The 24,189-nt window shown below is 58.6% G+C and overlaps 1 protein-coding gene across 4 annotated transcripts; it reads right to left on the bottom strand.

Annotated features, from left to right (window-relative positions):
• Positions 1-936: 936 nt before the first annotated feature.
• On the bottom strand, positions 937-23,999 carry MYO1C (myosin IC). 4 transcript variants are annotated; one of them, XM_032322869.1, is made up of 32 exons: positions 23,906-23,999; positions 16,652-16,807; positions 16,403-16,518; positions 15,620-15,818; positions 15,463-15,543; positions 13,823-14,002; positions 13,637-13,735; positions 13,347-13,460; positions 13,187-13,258; positions 12,793-12,912; positions 12,619-12,701; positions 12,344-12,449; positions 12,146-12,226; positions 11,767-11,858; positions 9,919-10,013; positions 9,792-9,838; positions 9,591-9,671; positions 7,053-7,158; positions 6,830-6,947; positions 5,963-6,076; positions 5,808-5,884; positions 5,414-5,482; positions 5,228-5,312; positions 4,969-5,128; positions 4,591-4,674; positions 3,545-3,638; positions 3,392-3,447; positions 3,123-3,258; positions 2,968-3,038; positions 2,779-2,876; positions 2,605-2,704; positions 937-2,158 (listed from the first exon to the last, which is right to left on the bottom strand). In XM_032322869.1, the coding sequence occupies exons 1-32, from the start codon at positions 23,978-23,980 to the stop codon at positions 2,132-2,134; spliced, it is 3,192 nt and encodes a 1,063-aa protein (XP_032178760.1). In that variant the 5' UTR covers positions 23,981-23,999; the 3' UTR covers positions 937-2,131. The 4 variants fall into 4 exon arrangements, with proteins under 4 accessions (XP_032178760.1, XP_032178762.1, XP_032178763.1 ...); XM_032322871.1 differs by lacking the exon at positions 23,906-23,999 and adding an exon at positions 22,892-23,058; XM_032322872.1 differs by lacking the exon at positions 23,906-23,999 and adding an exon at positions 19,730-19,850.
• Between the last annotated feature and the right edge of the window lie 190 nt (positions 24,000-24,189).

The raw sequence follows: 24,189 nt of genomic DNA, 5'->3' as shown, positions 1-24,189 counted from the left end.
GCACTTCCTTCAAGCTGGTCCACTGTGAGTTGGTGCTGAGACTTTCGGCTGACTAGAAAAGATGCTTTTTCTCTGCCTCCTACACCAATGCAGCAGAATGAATGGCCACAGCCGTTGGTGGCCGTGGCTGCCTTGCCACGAGCAGAGAGATTGCCTGACAGTGGAGCCCTCCGAGCAAGGCTGAGCCAAGAGATGGCTCTGGACACGTTTCCTGACAGTGTCATTCATGTGCCTAGAAGCAGCCCTACCCTGGGACTGTTGTTAGGTCACTGATGCTAATGAAGTCTTTTCTGCCCAAGCCAATTTAGGAGATAGTTGCCACTTGCAACAGCATTTGGAGCCTGTCCTTTGGGACCCGTGCCCCAAGTCATCTTCTATGTGAAGGGTTTGTGACCCTTCTCCCTGACTTGAGCCAGTCACTAGTTGGCATGCCCCATGGCAGGCCAGGCAGCAACTGGATGTCTTCCCCTGGCCCACAGCCCTGGCCAGGCTGAGCAGCCTGCTGGAGATCGTCAATGGGAGAGCAAGACCAGGGGAGGCTCAGTCGTTAAGCATCTGCCTTCAGCTCAGGTCATGATCTCAGGATCCTGGGATTGAGTCCCACATGGGGCTTCCTGCTCAGTGGGGAGTCTGCTTCTCCCTCTCCCTCTCCCCCTCCCCCATTTTATGCTCTCTCCCCCCCCCCCGACCCTCTGCCCCCCCACCCCACGCATGCTTGTTCTCCTCCAATAAATAAATAAAATCTTTTTTTAAAAAAGTAATTAAGAAAGTCCATGTTGCAGCTACTGGATACTTCCGCTTTCCCTCAGAGAAGAAGCCCTGCCTTCTTCCTTCTGTGGACAAGGCAAACATTCTAATCCATCCTAATTCTAATACAGGACCACTAGCTACCTTTCAGGGGTCCTCTCCGTCTCCTAACATTCATGAGCAGATCAGCACTGGCAAACACATATTGCTTTATTTAGTGTTTCTCTGGATTGCAGAAGTGTCAGCAGTGGGCTGAGACCTGCCCCAGGAGGGCAGAGGCAGTTGGGCAGCTCCCAGGCCCTCTGGGGAGGTGGGGGGAAGCAGCAGAAAGAGGTGATGCCTCCGCAGCTCCTCCCGAAGCCAGCCTCCTCCCCGGGCTCCCAGGATGGGGAGGGGGTCTGGGCCAGGAAAGGCCCGATATCCTTGAACTAGGGCCAAAGTATATAGACAAGGTGTTTGTCATTCTAAGGCATAGACTGGGGCAGGAGTGCTTCTCCCACCTGTTGGCCCCCAAGGGTGATTGCTGGTTAGGGAGCCCCATGCACCCTTAAAATACGAGCCTATCCCTGGGAGAGGCAGTGAGGTGTGCTGAAGACCGGGCTGCAGTCCCGTTTTGCCCCAACCTGCTAGATGAGGGGCAAGTCACTTCTTTTTGTGGGCCTCTGTCTCCTGCTCTGTCCCACCAGGAAGCTAGATTGCATGATTTCTGTGTTTGGCAAATTCTGTGGTCTAAATTCCTTCCTCCACTCCAGGACATCCTTAGGCTGGGGTGAGGATTCTGGAAGGGTATTTTAAGGCAGGAAGAAGGGGGGCGCAGGCAAAGGTGGTCTCAGCCCCCAGCGGGATGTCGGAGTGGGTGGCGAAGGGTATAGGTGGGCAGACAGGTGGACAGACAGAAAGGTGCCAAGGGAATGAGGAGAAGAGGGTGGCCTGGGCAGGAAAGAGGGCACCAGGGCCCAGACCGCCCAACCTCTTGGCTACATTCCCTGCCCTGCTAGAGTCAGGGAAAACACATCCAGTGTGTTTTGGGGATGGGCAAATGGCTTTTCTAAAAAATAGTTTCTTATAAAGCATCAAAAAATCTCAGAGAAAACCTCAGCAAAAGTTCCCTTCTCTCAAATATTTGGCATCAGCCTTGGGGCTGGCATGGCTGCCTCTGGCCCCGGCTTTCCTATTGCTGTGGCCCGGCCTGGCCCACATCTGGGGCAGCTCCCTGGCCCCCGCTGCTCCCTCAAGAGAGGGCTGAGCAAAAGGTAGGAGTTTGTAGGTGGGCTTCAAGGTGTCTCTGGGTCCCTGTCTAGAAGCTCGAGTCTTTGGTAAGTGGGAAGAGGAGAGGGGAAAAGCAAAGCGTTGGGAAGTGGAAAGGGGTCCAATGGCGCCTTCATCACCGAGAGTTCAGCCGTGGGGCCACCTGTGAGCGCAGGAAGAGATACTCAAGTAGTGAGTAGGAAGCGGACAGAGGAGCTCTGGGTACATAACGTACAGTGGTGGTGTGAGGGGTGGGTGCCTGGTGACCTCAGTCCTGGAGACTGATCCTACTCACATAGGACTCCCCGTCTTGCCCAAGTGGGCCTTGACTCCAGCAACCCCTGAACACCCATAGGTCTTCCCCACATCCCCATGCTGCCATCTTTGTAACCATCGGCACTGTAGGGGCTCAAAGGGCCCTGTTCTCTGAGTCTCAATGTGTAATAGGATGAAAGAGGTAGTTTGGTGCCCCCCGCCCCAGGGACGAAGACCCATGGATGGGGTGCCCAGGCTCTGCCAAGCTGCCAAGGAAGCGTGGCCACTCGAAGCTCACCCTAGCCCTGAGACTACTAGTTGGGAGGCAGGCTGTCACCTGCTGGTGCCACTCACCACAGCCAGGTGTCCGTTCTTGGCCTTGGTGATGAGTAGTTCTGAGCCAGGCGTGAAGTCAATGGTGCCATCCCTGCCGGGGCCCCCAGCGAAGGTGATGCTGGAAGGAAGGGGATGTGTGAGGGTCACCTGCAGGTGCATGCGTGGGCCCCTCCCCACCCCCAACTGCCTCACCTGCCCTGGTTGATGTTAATGTTGTTCACGCGGTCAGCGCTGATCGCGGTCTTGGTCAGTGTCTCAATCACGTGGTCACTCTGCAGCACCACATCCCCCTGGGAGGTCGGGTGGGGTCAGAAGAGGAATCGGGCCGCCCAGAGTTAAGGCACACACCGCTGCCCTGCCTCCCAGGCCCCAAAGATGTACCTTCTGCTTGTTGTCCTCCCGCTGCACGTGCAGCACGAAGAGACTGTCACTCAGGCTGCTGACGGAGATCCCTGAGGGGGAGGGCAGAGGTTAGGGGTTAAGGGTCAAGGGTCGGAGCTCAGGCCCTCCCTGAGCCACCCTGGGCTCCAACTCACCGGTCAGGTTGGCATAGTCGATCCTCTGCTTGACTTTGGCATCCTCAACAATGACCACGGCACTGGGTGTCAGCAGTAGCTGCCGGGAGCGGGCTTTGTAGCCCTTGCGGTCGTACTTCACCACTGGGACGGCATACTGTGGGCAGTGGGAAAGGGGGGTCAGGGGAGGGGCTAAGGGGGACTCCAGGGCCACCCGCTGTTCTCTGTCCAGGGCCTAAGCATCCCCACCTCCCCACCACAGGCCTCAGGCTGCAGAACCGGAGTCTCACCTGGATGGGCTCAGAGCCGAGGGCCTGCAGTACTTTGGGGCTGATCTCGTCCGCACCTGCAACCCGGACAGGGGGGCAGGACGTAAGAGGAGGGGAGAGGGGACCAAGTCGGATGGTGCTAGAGGGTCGGAGCACTGGAAGTCAGGGGCTCACCAAGCCGCGTGCTGATGAAGAGCCTGGGGACACTCTGGGGGTAATTGTCCTTCTTGCCCCTGAAGATCTCACTAGCCACGGCTTTCTGCTGCAGCTGAGAAGGTGAGAGGCAGGGGGAGGTATTAGAAGGGATGGGAACCCTCATGGGGGCCAGAAGGGGCAGGCCAGCCTCAGGAATTGAGCAATCCTCTTGCCCTCTCTCGGGCTCCAGCACCAGAGGCCAAGCCCTGCCGCCCACACTCCTGTTGACCCCTCGTGTGCTTTGCCCCCATCCCCAATGACAAGGCAGAGGGCTTCCCAGAAGGGCATGACAGCACTGTCAGGGGCCAGGCTCGACTTTGGGACTAAGTGTCCATCATACCAGGCTCCTAGGCCCCCAGTATTCAGCCCTAGCTTAGCATCTTGAAGCTGGCCGATTGCAAAACTAGCACAGATCATCTAGGCTGACGGGTCCTTTAACAAGACCCCACACTGAGGGCGCCTGGGTGGCTCAGTGGGTTAAGCCGCTGCCTTCGGCTCAGGTCATGATCTCAGAGTCCTGGGATCGAGTCCCGCATCGGGCTCTCTGCTCAGCAGAGAGCCTGCTTCCCTCTCCTCTCTCTCTGGCTGCCTCTCCGTCTACTTGTGATTTCTCTCTGTCAAATTAATAAATTAAAAAAAAAAAAAAATCTTTAAAAAAAAAAAAAAAAAAAAAAAAAGACCCCACACTGAATTGCCAAATACAGGCACAGCGGTCACCGATGTCCACCTCTGGTATCACAGCAGGCATTACCCTGATCAGACTGAACCTGCGGTCTTTTCAACCCAGGGCTCTGGGGAGCCCCTACCAGTCCAGTGGCACTGGCCGAGAAACCAGTCTTATCTGCCACCCAAAATCCATTCCAACCTTGGTTTCATACATGAGGCCAAACAGGGCCCAGGACCCATCTGAGGCCATGCTGCCCCCCGGGACTAAAGTGCTCCTTCCTGGCCAGCACTCTCCGAGGAGTGCCCACAGCCTCCCTGACCCCCTGGCCGGTCCACGCCCTGCTCCCTGCTCCGCGCACCTGATGCTTCCACTCGGGGCTGATACTCCGGCAGTACTTCCACACCATGTTCTTCATGCACAGCTCCCGTAGGAGCTCCGAGGCCTGAGGGGCACAAATGAGGTCAGGGCAACTGGATGCCCTGGCTTCCTTCCCTCTGAAGATACCTGGCAGATGCCTGCAATGGGGGTCACTGCTGAAGCGACACCCCCGCCACCTGGACAACCCTCTCATTCCTGAGTTCTTTCTCTCGAAAGAGCTCGTTCTCCATGGCCCAGCTCCAGTTCCCCTCCCCTGGGGAGTCCTCCAGATCCTTCTCTGGCCACAAGATTATTGGGGTGCCCCCGCCCCACGTTGAGCGCCTTTGTGGTCCCAAGGCCAGCGGGGAAGGCCACCAACCTCACGCAGCGCAGCCGGTGGCGTAGGCCAGGAAGTGTCCAAGACATTCCGGGGCAGTTGCCGCCGCAGGTTGAGCAAAAAAGAGGTGCGCACGTGGTCCAAGAAGAAGGCATTCTCTGGGCAACGGGGTGCATGGCGCAGGATGAACCCGCGGATGAGCCTGGGGGTGGGGGCCCCAAAGGGGCAGTGGTGAGAAGCCTGGAGACCTCCGCCCCTCTCCCTGCTCTGCACCACCCCCTGGGCATGCCCCCAAGCTCACCGCCTGATCGTCTGTGCAGCCCACTTTCTCTTGGCTGCCTTCCTCCGGCCCAGCGTTCCCCGCCACCAGGACTGGATGCAGATGGCTGTGGAGACCACAGGATGGCTGACCCTGACCTCCTCGCCTCAGTGGCCCACCCTAGCCCCAGACCCTGCCCCTCCTGCAGACCCTTGGGTCCCCCCGAACCTGATCGCTTCACCCGCAGGAATTTCTGTCGCCAGTGAAAGCCCCTCCAGGTGGCCTGGATCTTCGTGGCTGTGGTTGGGAAAGAAAGTCCATTGGCCAGAGCCCTAGGGCATCAGCTGGGGGTCTTGGGTTGCCCCAGCTCACCGAGGGGCATGAATGAGGGAGTGGCCCAAAGAGTGACTGATCAAAAGGATATTAAGCAAAGAGAGCATGTGAAGGAGAGAAGGAGGGGGCAAAGGAATGAGTACCGCTGAGTCTGCGTCCTGGGGCGGGGCTGGAGCTGGTGAGGAGGAGGGAAGCTGAATGTGGATGAGGCAGGGCCCCAATGCAGAGAATACTTTCCTGCTCCGCAGAACAGACCCCACTGGGACAGGAATGGTGGGGCCTCTCTCACCCAGGCTCTGCCGCCGGACTTCCAGGGCATCCTCTGTGGCAAACAGGGTCTTGGGGAAGCGGATGAAGATCTTGGTCCTGAAAGGCAGTAGAGATCAGCCCCTGCCTGCCATCCCCGGGTCCCCCAAACACTGGGGACAGGCAGGCACCACTCACCTGCCCATCTTGTACTCCTCTGGCTTGTAGCCCAGGTGCCTGACCAGCACAGCCACCCCGTCCTGGGGCCGTCCTGCCCATGTGGGCCATGTCTCTGGGCACAGTGACTTGTATCTGGGGACAGGAGGGGCAGAGAGATACACCCCCCTTCCAATCAATGCGCACCTGCTGGGTACTCCCACCGCAGCCATGGAAAGCCAGGGAGTTCGATCTGTCATCACACCCATTTAAAAGAGGACGACACTGAGGCCACAGGGCTAGAAAGTGTCAGCGATGGAATTCACACCTGACTGACTCCCCAGTTCCTAGCTCAGACGAACCACAATGCTCCTGTATCCTTTCTGAGCTAATTTGAAACCCTGTCCTCGGGCGCCTGGGTGGCTCAGTGGGTTAAGCCGCTACCTTTGGCTCAGGTCATGATCTCAGGGTTTTGGGATCGAGTCCTGCATCGGGCTCTCTGCTCAGCAGGGAGCCTGCTTTCCTCTCTCTCTCTCTCTGCCTGCCTCTCTGTCAAATAAACAAAAAAGAAAAAAAAAAAGAAAGAAACCCTGTCCTCTTCATAGGCTTCCCCATCTCCTCTGGTGACAAGCATGTGGATGCCTGCCTGTGGATCCCCAACCAGGTGCTCTGTGAGAGCAGGGCTGGAAGGAGTCGGGGCTGGGGGAAGGGACCTGATGTTCTGTCCACCTAGTTTGAGAGCAGGCTTGCAGAAGGGAGGGGCCCCTGGCATGCGTCCCACAGCGGCTCAGAAGCTCAGTGTCCTAGTCTCCGAAATGGGGCTGACAATCCCTGTCCCGCTCTCAGGATCTAGAAAGCTCCTAGCCTCCTACTCCCTTTCCCACACGCTGAGCCAGGCCGTGCCCCTACCTCTGCAGGAAAGCTTCATATTTGCGGCGATAGGCAAAGCCGGCTCTGCGCACGCGCAGGTTCTCCATCAACCCTAAGTACTTCACCTGGTGCCGGATCAGCACTTCGTCAAAGCGGCCTGGGGGAGGGGTGACAGGGTGGTCAGCGGACCCTCACAGATGGATGGCCCATTGCCTCTGCAGGGGAGACCCGGCTCTTGGTCTCCGGGGTGGGCGGGGCCTACCGGGCTGTTTGGCATCGTTGGGCTTGATGCAGCGGACATAGGCGGGCTCCTTGGACTTGAGGATCTCCACCAGCTGCAGGAGGCTCATCTTGAACTGGGTGGCAACCTGGCCCGCCAAGGTGAAGGAGAGGTTGGCTAAGGCCTCGGATCCCTGCAGCTGCCCCTCACTGGGCGAACTGCTGAACCGTGCAGAGGCCCCTTCCTGGAGCAAGCAGTGCCAATTCCCACAGCCACCCTGCGCCCTGCTTCTTTCTTCCTTCTGCCGGCCCTCCATCCCAGTAGAGAAAGGGGCCAGACTGGGCTAAAGACTTCAACTTGGGAACCTCACTCCCATCTAAAAGCCCTGCGCCTGGGTGGCTCAGTGGGTTAAAGCCTCTGCCTCTGGCTCAGGTCGTGATCCCAGGGTCCTGGAATTGAGCCCCGCACTGGGCTCTCCGCTCCATGGGGAGCCTGCTTCCTCCTCTTTCTGCCTGCCTCTCTGCCTACTTGTGATCTCTGTCTGTCAAATAAATAAATAGAATAAATAAATAAATAAATAAATAGAATCTTTAAAGAAAAAAAAAATAAAACCCTGCTCGGGGGCGCCTGGCTGGCTCACTTGGTGGAGCACAGGACTCTTGATCTCAGGGTTGCAGGTTCGAGCCCCACGTTGGGTGCAGAGATTACTTAAAAAAAAAAAAATCTTAAAAAAAAATCATTAAAAACCCTGTTCAGATCTCCCCACAACCCTAATTCTACATTTCCCTTTGATGCCTGCTCTTGCTCTTTCTAGAATTTCAAGGCCACATTCCTTAACAAAGCACCTTGCTCCTAGGCAGCCAACCTTTATCTCTGCACACTGCTCGGCAGGACCTCCAAGGGTCTCAGAACTGTGAGAGCAGCAGACCTGTCAAGAGATCTGCAATCCCACTAATGACAGAGGTGTATGTCTCGGGGTACCAGAAGCATCGAGAAGGGGCAACTAATCCAGTCTGTGGTGCAGGGGACATCAGAAAGGCCTGTCTAGACATGACCCTTGGGCTGAGATTTAAAGGATAAGTAAGAAATAGCCAGAAGGAAGAGAGGACAAAAAGGTATTCGGGCAGAGGGACAACCTCTGTAAATGTTCTATGAACCCAGGGAGCTAAAAGCAGTGCAAGGACCCAGGTGGGGAGTCAACCAGATAGGATTAGAGAGGCAGGCAGAGGCCAGTATCATGACAGGGCTGGAAAGTCACATTAGGGAGACTGACTTATCCTGAGGGAAAAAAGGGAGCCAGTGAGGAATCTGTAGTGAGGGAAGAGCAGGCACAGATCTGCATTCTGGACTATCTCTAAGGGCATCTGTGAAGTGTGGGTGGCAAGGGCAGCTAGGAAGCCAGGAGGGCAGGGAGGATGGTAGTTGGCTCAGGGGTTAAGGGGAGGGGCCGAGAAGGAGTTGAGGAGTACTCAAGCAGCAGAAACTGCCAAGAGCCAGCAGCGATCTAGATGAGGGAGATGGAGGTGACTGAAGAAGTCACAGAGGTTGCCCAGGTATCTGGCATGTGGCACTGGGTGGAGGGTGATCCTTGTCTTCAGTTAGGGACACAGAAAGAACAGGCCCATGGCACTGTGCCATCAAGGGCCCATTTTAGACCAATGGAGTCCAGCTTGCCAGGGAGCTGCTGGCGATCAGGACATAACACGAACCCGCAGCCGCTGGAGAGGCCCGGACAGTGCTGCCTGTGTCCTCCCACCACGGGAGGATGTGGGGTACACAGCAAAGAACAGAAGCCTGGGGGTCAGACGCTGGCCACCCACGGTCTCCACACCTTCCCTGCTGGCTTGTCTGGGCCTGCAAGCTTCCACGGCTTCCACCTCTGACACAGCATCTGGGCCCTCCTCCTGCCATACCCCACAGCCACACCTCTGCCCCAGGCTCACTGCAGCTCTCCCAGCATCACGCACCATGGGCCACACCTGCCCTTCCCAGCCGCTTTCCTCGATGATGTCACTCCCCTGTCTCCTAGTCTTTTCGGGGCTCTGTTGGTCCGTGCTGGGCCCCTCGATGCCTACAGTGCCCTCCCACAGGTCCCTCTGACAAGCACCTACTCTGTCCCAAGTTATCTCAGATGCGTCCTTTTCTAGGAAGCCTTCCCTGACCACCAATCCACAACCGCCCCCCCCACCAGGCAATTTGCTGTTCCCTATTCTGTTTCCAAAGCACCCTGTGTGTATTGCTATGAAAGCACCTATTCATCTTGGCATCCTAAGTGCCTCGTAACATCTGATCCAAACGTCTGCTGAGTGGGTGGATGGACACCAGTGCCCACGCACAGACAAGTTCCCGCAAGGACTCAGGTGTGCCCACGTGGGTCTACGGTTAGGGCCAGGCACGCTCAAAGCAGCAAACATAGACGTGCCCCCGGGCAGCTGCCAAGACGCAGACAGAGGTATACCAGTGAACACACAGTGCCCGTGCACACCGCCAGCTTCTGGCTCACGCAGGCACACATCCACACATCCCCAAACACACGTGCATACACACACACATGCCCCTCAGGTCCCACAGCCTCCACACCGTCTCTGGCCGCTTCTTGTCGCTGAGCTCACTCCGGTCGAAGCATTGGCTCATGATGGGATTTTCAGAGCTGCACATGGTCTGTGAGGGCAGAGCATGGGGGGGGGGGGGCAGTGGTCAGGGCGTGGGGCAGGCAGGACAGATTCCTGGGGTGGGGTCTGTCGTGCCCGGACCCTAATCCCTCTCCCCAGTCTTCCTCACCTCCTTCAGGTTCCGGAAGAGAAGGTCATTGTTTTTATCCAGAAACCCTGGGACAGGGGAGCAGACGCAAAATGAGGGAGAGCTTCTCTCCCTGCCCCCTGGAGGGACCCAGCTCAAGAATCCTCACCGGTCACGCTGTAGGTCACCTCTCCAGCATAGTGCAGAAGGCGGAACTCCCCACGTTCCAGAGATTTCCGGGTCCGCTGATCAGCCAGCTTGTGCCTGGGGAAGGAGAGGAAGCTACAGACTGCTGGCCTGAGCCATGCCCCCATCTGCTGAAGAGGCTTGAGAGGAATGAGGCATCCGGGAAGGAGCAGGTACACCTGGGGCCAAGCCATAGCCCTCACCACCAGGCGGGAGACAGGGTGAGCCATTAGCCTCCCGGCACAGAGATTGTCCCGGATGCTTGGGGAGGCCTATATATACCCTTACCCAGGGTCCCACAGTGCCAGGACCAGGCCCTAAGCCTCCACACTCCTGGTGCTCGCTGGCCAGAGGGCTGCTTTCATTGCCTAGGGCTGTTGCATGACTCTGCTCAGAGGGTTGAGCGCTGCCCACTACATTTTAAGAATGAAATCCACCCCCAAAGATCACTTAAACCTTAAGCATGTTTCTATCCTTTAACCCATTGTCTCCCTTTTTTTTTTTTTTTAATTAGATAGAGATCGCAAGTAGGTAGAGGGGCAGGCAGAGAGAGAAAGAGGAGGAAGCAGGCTCCCTGCTGAGCAGAGAGCCAGATGCAGGGCTCAATCCCAGGACCCTGGGATCATGACCTGAGCAGAGGCTTTAACCCACTGAGCCACCAGGCGCCCCCCACTGTCTACTTTTTTTTTTTTTTTAAGATTTTATTTATTTATTTGACAGAGATCACAAGTAGGCAGAGAGGCAGGCAGAGAGAGAAAGAGGAGGAAGCAGGCTCCCCGCTGAGCAGGGCTCAATCCCAGGACCCTGGGATCACGACCTGAGCCGAAGGCAGAGACTTTAACCCACTGAGCCACCCAGGCGCCCCCCCCCCATTGTCTACTTTTAAGGACTATTCCAAGCAACTAACCAGAGAGATACAGGCAGAGATTTAAGGCACAAAGATGTCTGTGGCAGCTTTGTTACCCAGCAGAAACCTGGAGGCTGGCCATGGTCCCCCAGAGGCTGGGGGATCCATGAGTTAGGGCCACTGGAGGAAGTGTTTTGAGGAAATTTTTCGGTTTGATTATACGGGAAGATAGTCAGGATATAACATGATCCTGAACCTAAGACACAATAAGTTCTCAGCTATAAAGAAAAAAAAAATGCCATATAGAAAAAGGCAGGAAGGAAATGCCTCAAATTGTTAAGAGCGATGACCTCTGGGTGATAGGATAACTAGCGGCTTTCACACACATTCCAACTTTTCTCTAATGAGCAACATTATGTTTGCAATCTGAAAAGGTTTTTCAGATACAATTAAGCAAAAAATGCTCTGGGCTTTGGCAGTCCACCGCTCCAGGCCTGAGTCCGAGCTTTGTGGCTTACTGAGCACGGGATAACCTTGGGCAAACGGCTTCACCTCTTGGAGCCTCAGGAAAGTGGAGAGAGCACCCCAAGTCAGCCCTTCCAGGGTTGCGTGGGGTTAGAGGAGGTGAGCGGAAGAGAAGCAGCGGGACAGAGCTGGGACACAGGTGTGCTTGCTTCTCTTCTTCCCCTTTCGACTTGAGGGGATTCCTTAAAGAAAAAACCAACTTCCAAATAAGGAAACTAAAAAATCTGTAGCAAGTTTCCTTCTTAAACAGGAATCAAGAGGGAGCCACGCTCCTCTTAGCTTCTCACATTGTGGATGCCCTGGCTGTGGCTTTGCATGTCCGTCCTCAACTTACACCTCCCCTAGTCATCTCCTTGTGGCCAGTGGTTTAGGACCCTGTGTGGGGGTCTCACACTTCACAGGCTCTGCCCCCAGGGGGCCCTTGTCCCTAAGCTGCTTTACCACCCAGCTTACGCTTACGTCAGGAAGTGCGGATGGTGCTTGATTGTGTCCTCCAGCTTCTCCAGGAAGGTCAGATCTGTGGCCTCCCCTGGGCGCAGACATTCCTCATCCTGGGGGTGTGGCAGAGGGCGAGGGATATATCAGGGAAGGAGCTGGAGAGCACAGGAGGCTCAGGAGCAACGAGCCAGGAAGCATGGATGCAGGGGCCCTGGGCAGCTCGTGCGGAGGCTTATAGACCAGGCTGGTCCCTCACTTCACCCTCCATGCACAGCCCTGCCCTGTCCCGGCTCAACACTGAGCTTGGGACCGCTGTGGACATGCCTAAGAGAATGGGGCAAGGAGCAGCAGCCTCCCACCCAGCCTTCGACATGAGGCCTTGGAGGAGCAGAGGACTCACCAAAATGGAGATGATGCCCTTGAACTTCTCCTCCACCAGGTCACAGATGATCTTATTGTTGAAATATTGGACAGGCTCCCACTGAGGGGCAAAAGGGAAGGAAGGCATCATCCTGGGGTCCTAGGACCTCTTCCAGGAGACCCCAGTGCCTGGCTTCCTACGGGGTGTCCCCAGGGACAGCTGCAGGCTCGCACCCACCGCGATGCCCTCTGCCTCATATTCCTCCTGCTCCGACTTGAGGGTGAGCTCGATGAACAGCTGCTGCAGCTTCTCGTTGCAGTAATTGATGCAGAACTGCTCAAAGCTGCGAGGGAAACAGAAGAGCTCACGGTAGGTTGAGGGGGACACAGGACCAGGAGCAGCAGGCAGACTGGACGAGGTCTCTGAGCAGCTAAGGGAGGACCCAAGGTGGCTGGGGAACATGAGGCGGGGAAGAGGGGAGGAGAGAGAGGCAGGGGAAAGGGGGTACTGACCTGTTGTGCTGAAACACTTCAAAGCCATAAATGTCCAGGAGCCCAAGGACTGTGGTGCTCCGCCAGCTGGGGCTCTCAGCGTCCTAGGGCCAAGAGCGTGGGTCCCCGTATTTGACGGCTCCCAGCCCCAGGCCTCCCTGCTGTTTCGGAAGCCACCCCAGGCCAAGCCCTCACCTTGGAGGCCAGCGACCTGTTGATCTTCCTGACCAGCCAGGTGAAAGTGCGACTGTACACAGCCTTGGCAAGGGCGTCTCGCGCATATGCAGCCTGTTCCAGGTTCAGTGGGCTCAGAAGCTGCCGGCCAAGGGGAGACGGGAGAGGAATGCCATGGACCCCTTTCCATCCCTCTCTTCTACGCACTCAGCCTCAACACCAGAAACCCGCAACCACTCTGTCCTCCCCGCCCCTGGTGAGCCTTACGGGTGGGGGACACCAGGGGAGGCCATGGTGGCCCCATCAGAGGGAAGATGTTTTAGGGACCAGAGGCCTCATTCCCGGAGGCAGGAGTCTTAGAGAGACCTGGGAGCACCCACCACCCTGCAGCCCTGAAACAGAGGCCCGGCCTCACCTCCTCTCCCTTGGCAATAATCTTTCTGTGCGTCAGGGCTTCCCGCAATGTGGGGCCGTCCACGCCGAGCAGCTGCGGGGAGGGGGTGGGCACAGTGAGCGTACTCACCTCCTGGCCCCCACTGCCCTGCCCTCCCCCTTTCCTCAGCCCGCTCGCTCACCCGGGTCAGGTACTTGAGCTGGTTCTCGGTGGTGACCTGGGCATTGCTCTCCTCATCCGCGGCAAAGTGGATGTTGCCCAAATGTAGGACACTGGCCACAATACTGAGCAGGTCCTGGGTGAAGAGGGTGGGGGGCACGTGCCAGGGGAGTCACAGGAGGGGCAGAGAGCCCATGAGGGCCACTGATGGACTGTGGGCAGGGGGGTCCAGTGCCTGACAGAAGCAGTGGGCTACAGAAGATTTTCAGGGCGTAGAGGAAGGAAAGGGAAGGTCCCCAGCACCAGTCTCACCTCAACCTCCTCCTCAGTGAAGTCGATGACTGTCAGAGCCTTCCTGACCACCTTCCAGTCACTCTTGTCATTGATGGAGGAGACTTTGGCACACTGGCCCTGTGGGGGCAGGGAGGGCGGAGCCGGGTTAGCGGCTGTGGAGCCGTGCACCTAGGGGGCTGTCCGCCCTGCCTGCCTGCTCCGCACCTTCACTAGGTACAGGTAGCTCTGGGGGTTCCGGTCCAAGCCCAGCCTACGAAGCATGTCCTCCTCGCCGCCTTCCAGCAGCTGGTAGAAGACGTGGAAGTTCCTCTCGCCGTGGTTCTGGTGCACCACCCGGGACTTCTCCAGGAGGTAACTAAGGATATGGCCGCCCACAGGCGCACCCTGTGGGCAGGCAGGATGTGGCGACTGTTCAGGGCACCTGGGGGTGGGCCCCAGCTTCCCCTCCTGCCTTGGCACTACTGGCCTCTGATTCCAGCGCGGCCCCTGGCTGCATGGACTCAGGTGAGTCACCCCCCTCTGGCCTCAGTGTTCTCATATAAGAAATGGGGGCAGGTAGCCCCACTGACCAGAACTCTCCCCTTGGCTGTCCGATGGGCATCTCACACCGACGGGCCTGGAACTGAACTCCTGGTGTCCCCCTCCTCAGACTAGCTCCTCGCTTCCCCTCTTGCCTGCTGGCCACTCTGCCCTTCTAGGTCTGTGGGCCAAGAAGTTTGCTGTCCTCTGGGAAGCCTCAGTTCTCCCTAACCTCATGTCTAGTCACACAGCTCATCCTGTTGCCGTCACCCTCAAAACACCCAGAGCCTACGATGCTGCCACACTCAGTCTCAGTCCTGTCACCTTGACGTAATAATCGTCAGCTTCCTAGCTGGTTTCCCTGCTTGGCCTGCTTCTCCTATACCATCTACTCTCAACAAAGCACCATAGGGATCTCTCTGAGAGAAAAGCCACATCATAACACGCTTCTGTTCCAAACCCTCCAGTGGTTTCCCTCCTACTCAGAGTTTTTTGTTTATTTCTTAATTTCAAGTTTTTATTTAAATTCAAGTTCATTAACATCTACTCAGAGTTTTGTTTTTGTGGGGTGGTGGTTGGTGGTTGTTGTTTGGCCGGTTGGCTTTTTTGAGAGAGAGGGAGAGGGAAAGAGAAAATCTCAAGCAGACGCCCCGCTGAACTTGGAGCTCGTTGCGGGGCTCACTCTCATTACCCTGAGATCATGACCTGAGCTGAAATCAAGAGTCGGCGCTTAAATAAGCCAGCCAAGTGGCCTCTACTCAGAGCTTCTAAAACAAGTTCTCATAAAGATCCAGAAGTGCCTGTACCATCCGGCCTTCTCTCCTGTTCCTTGGTGCCTTGCTCACTGGCCTCCCTGCTGTCCTTTAACACACCAAACACCCCCAACCCCAACTTGTGCTGACAAGTCCCTCTGACTGAACTCTCTCTCCCAGGTTATCTGCCAGCTCGCTCCCCTGCCTCCATCAGACTTCCTGCCCCTCCCCCCAATCAGGCTTTTCCCAAACTACCACCTTCTCAGTGAGTCTCAGTGAGGTCTCCCCTACCTGCCTTATTTAAAAATAGCAACTGCCCCCACCCCTTATCTCATTTTATTTTTTGCCATGGCACTTGTCCTAAATTACATTTTTCTGTTTAATGCCTATGTCTCTGGAGGCAGGATTTTTGTCTGTTTTGTTTCACTGCTATACCACCAGCACTTGGAATAGCACCTACCACACAGTAGGCGCTCAATAAAGATTTGCTGGTACCAAAAGCCTGGCAAGTGGGCGCCTACCAAATGGGACTCCCACTCCCCATGCCCCCTGCCCTGACACATCCACGGGTACCTTGAAGTCAAACTGCACATCCATGTACTTCCCAAACCTGCTGGAGTTATCGTTCCGGAGGGTCTTGGCATTTCCAAAGGCCTAGGAGCGGAGGAGCAGGTATGAGGGATGTTTGGCATTGCCCCTCCCGCCCCGCAGACCCTTGCTGTCCCCTCACCTCCAGCACAGGGTTGCTCTGCAGCAGCCGGTCACGCACAGCACCACCCCTCTCCGGGGCTGGGCAGGTCTCGGCGTAGAACTGTAGCAGCCGCTTGGTGGCCTCTGTCTTGCCTGCCCCGCTCTCCCCGGAGATCATCACCGCCTGGTCCCGGCGCTCTGTGCGCAGTGCCCGGTACACAGTGTCAGCCACCGCGAACCTGGGGCAGAGGCTTGTTACAGGAGCTCCGGTGGGGAGACAAGATAGGAAGGGGAGGTGGATTCCCGTATCTGATTGGAGTCACCTATAGGTGGGGTCTGGGGGGGACCCTCAAGGGCATGGGTCAAGGGAGGTCCTTCCCAGTTGAAGATGGGGATCACTAGCACTCTCAGATGGAGGACGGAGATCACTTAGGGGTGGGGGTCCTAAAGGTCATTTAAGTAGAGGTTGGGGTTGGGAGGTTCCTCAGAGGTGGGGGTCAGAGAGTCATTAAGGTTGGGGGGCCATGCCCAGGTAGAGCTGGGTGAGGAAGGAGTTAGGGGTGGGAGCTGGGGTGGGGGCTGGGGAGGTCCCACCCCAGTGGTGTTGAGAAACTGATCTTAAGTGGGGATCAGGGTCACTCTAGGGTGAGGGATTATGGGACCCGTCACACATGTAAATAATGGTTCATCCCACATGGGAGGTTAGAGATATTCTAGAGCGAGGGACATGCGGGAGGTCAGGGGTATTCTAGAGCGAGGGTTGTGTGGGGTCATCTTAAGTGGAGATGGGCGGTCACTCCTGGAGAGGTTGGGGGTCACTCACAGGTGGGGCGGCACCTCGTAGAAGCTGACACCTCGGTAACGCTCCATGTGCTGTCGGCTATAGATCTGTAGGTCCCGGTAGGGGTTGACAGAGACCAGGACGGGGCCAATATAGGTCTGGGGGTTGGAGGAGGAGGGTCAGAAGTCTCTCCAAGAGGCTCCTGAGACCTCTTTCCCCCTCCGCCCTGTGTCTGTGCCCACCCCCCAGTACCACTACCCCCGGCCACGCCTCTTCCCACGCGGGCCTCACATAAATGAGATTCTCCCGGAACCGTCGCCGCAGGTTCTCAATGAAGGCAGCCTCACTGGTGAAGTTCTCCAGAAGCACGAAATCCTGTACACCCACCCGGTCGCGGGCCGTCAGGGCACTCTCCATGGTTACCCGCACCCCGTCACTGCCCAGGGCCTATAGGGAACACACCACGGGAGAGGGTCAGAGCCAGCAGGGTAAGGCAAGGCTGCTTCTCCTCCACCTCAGCCTATGGGACGCAGAGAACACCCAAGAGACAGACTGTGCTGGGTACAGTGGGGCTGGGTCACAGCAAACTGTGGAACTCTGTGGAAGGCACATGGAATGCTGAGGACATGGGTCACACAGAACAGAGACCAGGTGGGACACATGGGACCCAGACAAAGGACCCTGGGGCACAGAAGATCCAGAGGACATGTGAAGCAAGGCCACCGAATCCAGGCAGGCTCTGCTTTTGTGCAGAGAAAAAGGGGTCATGAGGAGAAATCCCTGGAATAATCAGAAGAATGCTCTGTTGACCTTGGACAAATCCCCTTCTCCCTCTGGCTTGCTTCCTCCTCAAGAAGGAGGAGTTGAGTTAGACCAGGTGACCTCAGGTCCCTTAGCTCCAGACCACGTGTGACAGGTGCTCTGGAGGACAAATGGCTCAGAGTGAATTCTGCAGGCAGGGTGGGGCCGCCTCTGCCACCCGCGCCCAGCAAAATCTCCAGGGGCAGAGAGTTTAGGAACCAAGCAAGAGGCCACCCCCAGACCACATGAGGGGGGATTCCCCCCCAGGGGGCCTCCCATCCCAGCTGGGACGGGCACTCACCCCAGAAGCTGGGTGGCGGGGGCTCCTTCTCATAGCTGGGCCACACCCTCTCCTCCAGCTGCCAGACTCCCCAGACACTTTCCTCCTGAGAGCCCCAGAAGCCTCAAGGGGGTGGGGGTTTTACCACGGAAAGCCCATCTGCCTCCAGAGCATACAGGCTCAAGGAGGCCCTCGAACCACGCCACACTCTTCAAACCGGGGTGGTGGGGGAAGGGGGGACTCTAGGAAATCGACACGAAGAGTGTCAAGGGTTGGAGAAAAACAAGGTGGCGGTGGTGGGAAGGGGTGAAGATCCCACAGAGGCCACCAATTCTCCTCCAACCACAGAGCACCCAGATCTCCGGTTTGGGGCACCCCTCTGGGTCTGGCCTGCCTCTCCCAGGCTTATCCCTCCCCGCCTCCCCCCCCCATCCTGTTCCGAAGCTGCTGCCAAATCTGGCCGAAGCTCCCGCCCCTTTGCCCTCTGAGTGACGGGTCTCCGTGCTCTCAGCCCTCCCCGAGGGCTCCTGGCCCGGCCCTGGGTCCGAGCGCCCCGCGGCCCTCCCTGCTCCTGCCTCTTTCCCCTGCAACTTTCCGGGACGTTTTTCCACCCGAAATTCCTGGGCCGCGCCCGCTTCCTGGCGGGGCCCAGGCGGCGCCGCGAGGCACAGAGGGACGCCCGGGACCCCCCGCCCTGCCCGCCACCTCCGCTCACCGACGCCCGGTAGCGCATCCTGCCACGCCGGCCTGGCGCCCTGCTCCGCTGCCCGTGCTCTTCGTCCCGGGCTCCGCGGCGGCGGCGGCGGCGGCGGCAGCAGCGGCGGCGTCAGCGAGGGAGGGGCCGGCCCGCCCCCCGCGCCGCCCCCTCGGCGAGCCTCAGGAGCGCGGGACTCCCCAGCGGACCCCGCCTCCCTCGGAGTTCGGACTCGGACTTGAGGGTCCCAGTCCAGCTGGTGGGGGTGGGGCAGGAACTAGGGGGGATCTCGGAGCGGGGGCGGAGGGGGGCGGGGCTCCCCTCCAGGCAGGGGCTCCGCCTGAGTCAGGTTTTCCAGGAGGGACGTCGTTGGTTCCAGGGTGGGGCCCGGAACCCGCACGGCGGCCGCGTCTATACGGACCCGGAACTCACTTCCGGGCCGTGTCTACACTACGCATCAGGCCAGGCGCGCGACGAGGGTTGAGTCCGGTGGATCCTGGAGGAAGCAGGATTTCCCTCCCCCCTCACCCCAATCTCGAGTCCCGGGAAAGTTAAAAATAGATCGAAATGTCCAAATACGGCAGGCGCGCCCAGGCGGGCGGAGCCTCGGTGCGGGACACTGTCCACCCCTATATACTCTCTGGGGGGTGGCCCTGTGTCTTTAAGCCCCAAGAAAATCTCTCTAGGTTTCCGAATCAGTACGGAGCGAACACCCAAGAGACAGGGACGGCCACAGGGAGTCCGCCGAACGCGGTCTGTGTCCTGCCCCTATGGAAGTCTCATTCCCATCTGGAAAATGTACGTCCGACTTCCAGCATTTGGGGCCTATACCCTTCTCCCCTATCCCAGACACCCCAACTAAGGCCTCTGTGCCTCAGGGGCTCCTCAACTCTCTTTCTCCTCTGGAGGGAGCCTCCCTCTCTGGTCCTTCTGGATCCCCCAGGACACCTTCCTTCTCCCATACCAGCCCCGAGCAGCCGCACCCTCACTGGGATCTTGGAGGCGCTTAAGGAGCGAACTCCAGCTTAGATCCCACCTCTAGTGGAGGTGGTGATGGCTAAAAGCCTTTGATGCTTGCAAAAGACTGGGCTATTTCTTACAAGCAGTATGACTGGGAGCAAGTCATTCGACTTCTTAGAACCTCCTCTTCATCCTTAAAATGTGGCTAATATCTACCTAAAAGGATGGTTGAGAAGGCTGAGATAAAAGCGCTAAGGCACTTCCCCGTCTCTCAGTAAGCACTTCCCTCTCTTGGCCTGATACTCATCCCACACGCGTTTGGGACAGACCTACTAAGAGCCAGGCCCCGGGCCAGACCGGACACACTTCTTATCTAATGGGGAAAGCCCCTCAGGCGTGTCTGCCAGTTATAAAGAGCTCTAGAGAACTTCACCTGTTGCCCCACCCGACAGAAAAGGAACCTGAGGCGCAGTACGGCGGACACTGACTTGTCCTAGCGCGGGGTGGAGGAGGCGGGGAGGCAGAGTCGGGACCCAAAGCTCCAGCGCGCCCCTCCCTCCTACCCAGGCCTCCCCCGAGAGGGGAGTGAGGCTGCGGCAGGTGCGGGCTGCAGCCTCGTGGGGAGGCTCATTACCTCGAGAACAACAGCCCTGCCGGAGCCAGGGCTTGGGGGACTCCGCGGGGGGTGGGGTGGGGGGTGGGAAAGGCACCAGCTGGGAGATGGGGCCTTCTGCAGGGGCGAGGGGACTGGGTGCGCAGCTGGGAGATGGGTGGGAGCGGAAGGCGGTGGTATTAAACACCACCCACGGAGGCGGGCTCAGGGAGGAAGGGGACGCCCTCCGCTGTGCCCCCGGTTTTAAAATATAGAAGGGAGCGGAGCGGGGGACTCTGCCTGCAGCCCACCCAGGGCGGGGAGTGCCTTAGGGGGCTGGGGGAAACGAGGTCGAGCGAGCCCCCACCACAGCACAGCTCCCTGCAGTGAGGAGGGGGCACGGGGATGGCACTGCGGCCGCTAGCGGGCGGGAGGGGAGGAGCTGAGAGCGGGCCGGGCTTCGCAACCGCAGAGGCCGCCCCGCCCGCTGCCTCGTCAAGCGGCTGGAATGAGGGGAATCCGCGTGCGGAGGGGTCCTGCCGGCCACCCCCACACACACCCCGAGCCGCGCCGCCGCATTCCCGGGATGCCCGCTGGCTCCCCCACAGCCGCCGCCCAGCGGCGGAAGGAGGGGGCGTCTCTGCAGCCGGGCTGGCCGGAGGGGCGGCCCTAGCCCCGGCTCCGGCCCCAGCCCGCTCCGCCTCTCTGGTCGGGAGCGCCAGCCCCGGGAGGGGGGCCGGGGGCGGGGAGTCGCGGGTGTGAGAGACGCTGCGACCCAGGCGGCAGCGCCAGGCGCTTCCTGCATTCTCTGCGCTGTTTTACGGTATTCCCTTCAATGCCCTGAAGCCAAACCACGAGCTCTGTGCTATTACCCTCCTCCTACAGATGGGGAGACTGAGGCTGGGCGAGGGCATGACTTGCTCACGATCCCAGGACTAGTAGAAGGAGGGGTGGGATTGGAACCGGGAACGCCAGCACTCACGGCTTCCGTAGAGCTGCCCCACCAGAGAAAGAGGCTGGTGGATTTCTAGGCTTCCGCTTCTCGGTAAAGGTTAAGTCGCTACCCTGCCAGGCTGGGACCTTCCTCAGTAACCCCGTGACTGCAGTGCCCAGTATTAAACCCTGTCGGTGTTGTGTGACTGTTGACATGTAGGCCTTGGGAGTAGCAGCTAGGAAGTGGGCACTGTTTTTGGGCTCCCAGCATGGCTCTGCACCTACGGGCTGGCGGCAGGCTGGGGAGAAGCCATGGCCACGTGAGTGAACCAGGACTTATTTCCCAAGAGTACCTTTGGGTCTCCTCCCACCCTTGTTGTTTCCTGTAAAGGCAGGACCAGCTGACCTGGTCGTCCAGTGCCCTTTACCTAGTGTGAGCCAGGTGCCCTCTGGCCTGACATCTGGAGGAGTCGGGAAGGCAGTGGGCAGCCTCAAATGTTCAAAGGTCCTCAAAGCACCATGCGGGTCTGAAGCATTCTGAGGACCATCAGATTTTTCTAAAAGCTGATCTCTACTGAGGCAGCTTCATGGCCTATTGGAGAAGCAGAAAGAACCAGAGCCTATCTCCCCGCAGCATAGTACTGGGCACAGAACAGGTGCTCAATTTATATTTACCAAAAATATCTTTTCTTAGGTCTGGGCCCAGGCTGCCCCAATAGGGGCTGTTTCAGACTCTAGGGAACTGTTGCGAGGGGCAGTGGAGGTGAAAGGTGGGGACTAAAGGTGGAGACCTTCCCTGCTCTCTACCTGATTGTTCACAGGGCCCTAGTCAAGGGCTATCCACTCTAGCTCTAGAACCATGAGCCTTTGGGCTGCCAGACACTTCGGCCTGGGGGTCCAGCAGAAGTAAACAGGGCACCTTGCCCCCTGACCTCTCCTCTTCATTCAATATCCTATACGTAGAAAGGAGGGGGGGCACCTCCAGATAGTCATCACCATCTGGCATCAAAAAGCCTCTTCCCCTCTCACCATTACTCACACCAAGGAGTCACCACCTGCTAGAACCTTCCCTCTGCTCCCCTCCTTCAACTTCTGCTCCTGGATCAGGCAGCAACCTCCAAACTGCCCTCCCTGCTTTCTTTCCTCCAATCCGTTTTCCCACGACAGCGCATAGTATTTACAAATGCATATCTGATCAATTAACATCTTATGTTAATAGAGTGTAAGTTTATAGGGCACCCTTCCGTGTGCCAAGCCCGTTCTTCACACCCAATGCTTCTTGCCAGGTGCCTGCATATAGACTCCAGCAATCCCCTGTGTCCTCAGTTTACCCCAGTGTGCCTGTGTTCTTGTGTGACCCCAGGTGTGGCCCTCTCCAGTCCCTTCTCTCCCCAAGAGTCTCTCAGCACCACGCACAGCAAAAAGGGTCTGCTCCCGCCCCTGTCACACGTGGCTCTCTCCCTAAGCTTCTTGCCTTTGCACCTGCACCTTTCTTGGTCCTGCGCACCCTTCTCTCCCCACTTGACTGACTCTTAGTCATACTTGAACACGCAGCTCAGGTTTCACCTCCTCCAGAACCCCTTCCTGCCTCCCCCAATGCATAGCCCCCTCCTTATCGCATCACGCTCTAATTGCCGGTTTTCTCATCAGTTTCTCCCAGGAGACAGCTCCCGCCAGGGCGTACACCCAGCCCGGCACACAGTAGGGGCTCGGGAATCCCTCGTGGATGCCTGTACGAATGAATGAATCACAGAGCCGAGAGCGTGCCAGGAGTTGAACAAGGCCGTGGGCCAACCATTCATTCTCTCATTCATCTCGGAGACCCTGGCCGCCGCACTCACAGGCTCCCAGACGCGCGGGGAAACTGGCGCTGCCGGGCCCGGGATGGGGGGGTGGAAGGGCGGAGTACGGGAAGGGGCGGGGCGCAGGCGGCCTCTCCGGAACCCAGAGGCAGAGCCTGGCTCTTGGAGGGGCCCGAAGGGCGCCCAGAGTGCCTGGGTCCTGCGACCCCAGCCGCCCCTCCCCCACTCAGGTTACCCGCAAGTAATCTAAGTCTTCACGAGGCCGAATTCTGGGACCCCGCATAAGCTAAGCCGGGGCCGATCCTCGGCCCCAGCGATCTCCGGACCGGCGACCCCCGCCTCCCGCACGGCAGCTCCGGCCTGGCTTGGCGCCCGGCCGCCTGCCCTTTTCCCCTTCCCACCCGCCAGCGGAGCCCTCCCGGGACCACGCGGCTTCTGCCCGCCCAGCGCCGGCGCCCCGCGTACCCACCGGCTCGGCTCTTCGGGTGCGCAGGCGGGGGCCAGGTTGGGCGGCGTGGCCGGCGCTTGAGTCCGCGGCCCCGGCACGCTCTCCCCGCCCAGGGCCCGCCGGGGGCCGGGCCGCTGCCTGTCGTCATCCCCAGCAGGGCCCAGACCCGGGCGCGCGCGCGCGCGCGAACACCCCGGCCCCGCCCCGGCCAACCCTGGCCGCGGCCCTCCGCCCGAGTCCGCGGAGACTTGGTGCCGCTCACTGTGCAACCAGCTCCCCGGACGGGGCGCGTCACGGTCACACACACGCAGACACTCGCAGACACGCACACACACACTCCCTCCTTCCTACACGCACAGACACACACACACACACACACACACACACACACACACACACACACACCCTCCCTTCCTCCCTTCCTCCCTCCTCCACACCCGGCCCCCGTAGCTGCAGCGCTGGGTAGAAGGGTGCGTCTCCTCATCTTAGGGCCCCTTTGAAGCCTCAGAGCAAACCGAACGCTCTCCCCGCCCCCGCTAACTCGCCCCACTTTTGCCAGGCCAGGTCAGTTCTTCCCCATTTGTGACTGTCTCCCTCGCCTCTCCTTCCCTGCTCAAGCTACAGCTCTGAGCTGGCCAGTCCTAGCTCTTCGGGCCAGAAGAGACTGGAGGCAGGCACCGAGCGTGTACTATGCGGCTGGAGCATTGCATACACCACCAGTCCTTTGGCCTCAGAGCAGTCCTGTCACCTAGGTGTTATGCACAGTTCATAGCCCAGCGTTGGGAGGACCAGGGAGATGGAGGAGTAAGGATTCAAACCCAGATCCCTCCTTTGAAAAATCCTGCTCTTCGAGGCACTTAAACTCTTACCCCTTCCTTCTTCCATTTATCCCTTCTTGTCCAGTCTGTTCCTGTCCCTAGGATCAGAACCCCTCCCCACAGCTCACCGCTTTCCTGAGGGGTCTGCTTGAGGGAGCTGCTGGGCCCTGGGAAGATATTGCCACCCTTTCTCCCCGCCCAGAGCATCCCAGCTTACAAGCTTGCAGGGCCTGTGGGGGTGAACCACGCGGATGATCTCCCCAGTGGGGATCAGCTCCACTTGCAGTGCCATCCTGCCGGTGGAAAGCCACGGTGTGCGCTGAGCGATGGGGCCGCGGAGCAACGACCTGCAACGACCTGCCCGCCCACTGGCTCGGGCTGTTCCCTGAGCCAGGAATCTGGTCTCACACTGGGATGGCCACTTGGTTCAGCTTCAACTCCAGCCCCAGGGGAGGTGTCTGGTCCAGCTTCTCAGGACACAGCTGGAGCAGCCCAGGTCTG

Source organism: Mustela erminea, chromosome 18 (assembly GCF_009829155.1).
Source record: "Mustela erminea isolate mMusErm1 chromosome 18, mMusErm1.Pri, whole genome shotgun sequence".
NCBI lineage: Eukaryota > Metazoa > Chordata > Mammalia > Carnivora > Mustelidae > Mustela > Mustela erminea.
The sequence above is the reverse complement of the archived record's forward strand: the minus strand, read 5'-3'. Positions and strand labels throughout refer to the sequence as shown.